We start from the raw sequence: 5,000 nt of genomic DNA on the forward strand, positions 1-5,000 counted from the left end.
CCTGTTGCTAGGCTACAACAGGGCCCCCCCTCCTCTCTTGTGTGTAGCTGGTTCTGTTGCCGTGGGACACGTGTTGCCTGGTAACAGTATGGACTTACCAGTATCTAGGGGTATGAGCATGCTCTGCTGGAACAGTTTGATCCAAACCACAACCAGCCCCTACTGCAGGGGAGGCCAGGGGAGGTAGAAATCGGAGGACTGGCCTCGTTGTAACACATGGAACAGAATGAGGAATGGTATCATCAGGGTTTTAGACGTTTTATTGGGTAAAAGGCTAACTTTCATCTTCTAAGAATCTTAGTTTTATCAATACCGTTCCTCATTCCGTTCCCTGCGTTACAACGAGCCTGTCCTCCGATGTGTACCTCCACCAGCCTCCCCTGGTGTTCTACTTCCACCAGCCTCCCCTGGTGTTCTACCTCCGCCAGCCTCCCCTGGTCTACATACAGCGGCACCAGAATGGGTTCTTGTTCTTGTCGGGCTGGCCTGTCAGTTGGAGAACCTGTGTTGGTGGCATGCGGAACCCGTTTGGGTTCTGGGTCCAGTAGAACCCTGGAGGGTTCTGGGTCCAGTAGAACCCTGGAGGGTTCTGGGTCCAGTAGAACCCTGGAGGGTTCTGGGTCCAGTAGAAGCTCGGTGGGTTCTGGGTCCAGTAGAACCCTGGAGGGTTCTGGGTCCAGTAGAAGCTCGGTGGGTTCTGGGTCCAGTAGAATCCTGGAGGGTTCTGGGTCCAGTAGAACCCTGGAGGGTTCTGGGTCCAGTAGAATCCTGGAGGGTTCTGGGTCCAGTAGAAGCTGGGTTGTGTAGGAGTGTCTCTGTCCTAACCCTCAGTAAACAGTGATGTCTCTTTACAGACCCAACGGTGAGTGTCCGTTTCTTATCTACGGCGTTCAGTCACATGTTGTTGACATGGCGTTCTGTGGCGTTATTCCCTGCGTGTGTGTGTGTGTGTGTGTGTGTGTGTGTGTGTGTGTGTGTGTGTGTGTGTGTGTGTGTGTGTGTGTGTGTGTGTGTGTGTGTGTGTGTGTGTGTGTGTCCCGCAGGGCCAGGGGATGCTGCCCTACTTCGCTAACTTCCGGATGATAGCAGAGTTCTCCACTCCGTGTGTTAACCAGCGGTAGGGACACACACACACACACACACACACGTGCAGTGCACTGCATATTGATGTCAGTGATTTGCTGTTCAATCTAACCTGTTGTGACAGTATAATAATATAGGGTCTCTCTCTTTGACCCTTGACCCCCACAGCTGGTTCTCTGTTACCATCGTAACCTCTGACCCCCACAGCTAGTTCTCTTGTTACCATAGTAACCTCTGACCCTTGACCCCCCCCCCCCAGCTGGTTCCTGGACGTGCTTGGTTATGCCAAGTCCTCCACCGCCAACATGGCGAACGGCGTGGCCATGGCCGCCGCCTTCTTCCTGGTGCGCATCGCCGTGATGCCGCTGTACTACATCAGGATGTGGGCGGTGGTGGGGACGGAGCCGTACTACCGGGTCACCCCGGGGGGCCGGGCCGCCTGGATCGGACCCAGCGTCTGTCTGGACCTGATGAACGTCATGTGGATGCATCGCATGGCCCTGGGATGCATCAGGGTACTGAGGTCCAACAGGCTAGAGCAGGGGAGGGAGGAGAGGAGGGGAGGGAGGGAGGAGAGGAGGGGAGGGAAGGAGGAGAGGATACAGAACGGGAAAACGGACTGAGAGGAAGAGGAGGAGGAGGAGAAGGAGGAGGAGGGGCAGGAGGAGGAGGAGGAGGAGGAGGGGGGGGGTGCGGGCGGGGCGGGCGGGCAGGGGGGGAAGACTTTAACAATGTCTGTTAGTTTGGACGTCTTGGCTAAGTGCCTGGAGGTGTGAACTCAGAGACCCTTACTTGACAGATGGCCCCATCACAAATCCACCCCTAGACCACTAGCCCCCCTACCCCCCATAGACCACTAACCCCTAGCCCCTAGCCCCTGAACCCCTAGCCCCCTACCACCCTAGCCCCTGAACCCCTAGCCCCCTACCACCCTAGCCCCTGAACCCCTAGCCCCATAACCCCTACCCCCCTAGCCCCCCCCCCCCCACACACACACACACACACTGTAAAGTGCTGTGAGAGAACCTGACACCAGGTGACCTGGGTTGACTCTGACAACAGCAAGGTGCCACTCACTCCACCCTCCTATTGGCCCAGAACACTGCCAATCATCCACCTACTACCGCCCTCCACCAATAGGCACCGTGGTGGGAAGGGCCTGCTGCAAGACGTCTGCTGTGCGTCTCTCCCCGGTCGCCATGGAGACGGACGTCATCTTTATGGGCATGGACAGATGAATACTGTATAAAGCACAGCTCCTCTGGTCTGGTCTGTGTGTGTGTGTGTGTATGTGTGTGCGTGTGTGCGCGTGCATGTGTGCGTGTGTTTCTGTATGTGCGTGCGTGTTTCTGTATGTGCGTGCGTGTGTGTGTGTGTGTATGCAGGTCTGCATACTACTGGCATCAGTTCATGTGTACACAGGACACCTTTAGACACACACAGACAGACAGACAGACAGACAGACAGACAGACAGACAGACAGTCAGTCAGTCAGTCAGTCAGTCAGTCAGTAAGTATGGCCATGCTGTGCCAGTCAGACCAGTCACAGGACAGAGGTAAACAGGAAGGAGAGTTCCTCTCTTCTCTGTCGCTCCAGGATTAGGAGGGACCTTCTCTCTGTCGCTCCAGGATTAGGAGGGACCTTCTCCTCTCCGTAGCTCCAGGATTAGGAGGTCCTCCAGGATTAGGAGGGCCCTTCTCCTCTCCGTAGCTCCAGGATTAGGAGGTCCTCCAGGATTAGGAGGGACCTTCTCCTCTCCGTAGCTCCAGGATTAGGAGGTCCTCCAGGATTAGGAGGGCCCTTCTCCTCTCCGTAGCTCCAGGATTAGGAGGGACCTTCTTCTCTCCATAGCTCCAGGATTAGGAGGGACCTTCAGGACTAGGAGGGACCTTCTCCTGGACACACCAGGTGTGGCGTGGGTCCCATAACAGCAATACAACCCTGAGCCAGGGGAGGCTGGCGGAGGTAGAAATCGGAGGATGGGCTCATTGTAATGCACGGAATAGAATGGAATGAGGAACGGTATCAAACCTCATCATATGTGTGTCTGACACCATTCCTCATTCCGCTCCATGCGTTACGATGAGCCCGTCCTCCGATTTCTACCTCCAGCGGCCTCCCCTGCTCTGAGTGGTTTAGCTACTGTAACAGCAATATAAGTGCTCTTATGCCTAACTGATCGCTCCACCCTGCCACAGGTCACAGGTCACAGATAACTTTACAATAACCATGAAAAACAGCTTCTGTGTGTAATATTTTATGTGCCATTTGAGTTTTCCTGTCTTAGGACTTGGACGTCATGCTATTTATTCTCTAAAAAAAATCACAATCATGATATGATTTAATGATCACGGTATGTAGTTTAAACATGTTCTAAATCATTTAATTTAGTTTCTGTGAGTGTTGATTGTGATCGGGCTCGTGGTTGTTGGGTCATTCTCACTGATTGTAACCACTGATCTCTACTCGCTGGTGTTAAGAGCGTTGATTGTAACACAACACTGTGGATATACTGCCCCTTGTGGACATAACTCAGAGCTGCAGTAGTCGAGCCAGTCATATGTACTATGTGCCGTTTTATCAACAAGACCTGTCTGAATATGTTTTAAAAAAAAATAGGGAATGTGAGCGAAATGAATTAGTTTTGATATGAAAAGGTGTGTGTTTGTGCTGAGGGGAGTTGGTCATCGTTTGTTTACATGTTCCAGTCATGCAGTCATTGTCGGAAACCAAATGAATCCTCTTTGTATTCGCTGCAGGGACTCCGACAGAAAGGGACGACCTCTTTTATTGCAAGAAATGATGTTAGGAATGTTCTAATAATGTGATCTAATGCCAACACAAAGCAATACATCTTACCAAATACTGATCAAAACACAACCATTTCCAATAAAAGGTATGAGCTCTTTAATGGGTCATGTTTATATGCATTTTAGACAGATTTTAACATGAATGTTATCATTCAGTAACAGACATTATCGTGACAAGACAGCTGTTAAAGTGATATGTTTATTCATGCATGTTATCTTTAAAAAATCCCTGACAAAATAAAATTTTTACAAGTCAACCACGTGTGTATGTGTAGAATTGTAGAACTCTAAAACGTTTAAATGGATTTAATATGATTTAACATGATTTAATATGATTTAACATGATTTAATATGGTTTAACAGGATTTAATATGATTTAACATGATTTAATATGGTTTAATATGATTTAACATGATTTAATATGGTTTAATATGATTTAATATGGTTTAATATGATTTAACATGATTTAATATGATTGAATATGGTTTAATATGATTGAATACGATTGAATATGATTTAACATGATTGAATATGATTGAATATGATTGAATATGGTTTAATATGATTTAACATGATTGAATATGATTGAATATGGTTTAATATGATTTAATATGATTGAATATGGTTTAATATGATTGAATATGGTTTAATATGATTTAATATGATTTAATATAATTTAATATGGTTTAATATGATTTAATATGATTGAATATGATTGAATATGATTTAACATGATTTAACATGATTTAACATGATTTAACATGATTGAATATGATTGAATATGATTTAACATGATTTAACATGATTTAATATGATTGAATATGATTTAACATGATTTAATATGATTGAATATGGTTTAATATGATTTAATATGGTTTAATATGATTTAATATGATTTAATATGGTTTAATATGATTTAATATGATTTAATATGATTTAATATAAACCCAAAAGAATCAGCCGGAAACAGCTTCTCAGCCGGATATGACGTAGCTAAAAATGCTCCGCTTGTTACCACAGCAACCTGTGACGGAAGCAGGCGGTGCATTGTGGGTAGATCGTGTTCCCACGACATTGGACGCCGCAGCTGTCGAGGTAACTTCTGT

General features: G+C 47.0%; 2 protein-coding genes across 2 annotated transcripts in view; both read left to right on the forward strand.

Moving 5' to 3' along the window:
* The window catches only part of LOC310821999 (TLC domain-containing protein 4-B-like), a gene marked incomplete at its 3' end in the record, with an annotated part of 6,752 nt that extends 5,046 nt beyond the window's left edge, over positions 1-1,706 (forward strand). The window contains exons 6-7 of the mRNA XM_083694288.1: positions 1,044-1,117; positions 1,343-1,706. Of these exons, the coding sequence (XP_083550414.1) occupies positions 1,044-1,117; positions 1,343-1,706 (438 nt within the window). The remainder of the gene's footprint in view (positions 1-1,043; positions 1,118-1,342) is intronic.
* Positions 1,707-4,951: 3,245 nt separating this feature from the next.
* Positions 4,952-5,000, forward strand: part of LOC310821700 (holocytochrome c-type synthase-like) — a 10,130-nt gene continuing 10,081 nt past the window's right edge. Inside the window, exon 1 of the mRNA XM_083693848.1 lies at positions 4,952-4,989. The gene's annotated coding sequence lies outside the window, so the exon portion shown is untranslated. The remainder of the gene's footprint in view (positions 4,990-5,000) is intronic.

The sequence above is a fragment of the Argentina silus genome (assembly GCF_951799395.1).
Source record: "Argentina silus genome assembly, chromosome: 22".
Taxonomy (NCBI): domain Eukaryota; kingdom Metazoa; phylum Chordata; class Actinopteri; order Argentiniformes; family Argentinidae; genus Argentina; species Argentina silus.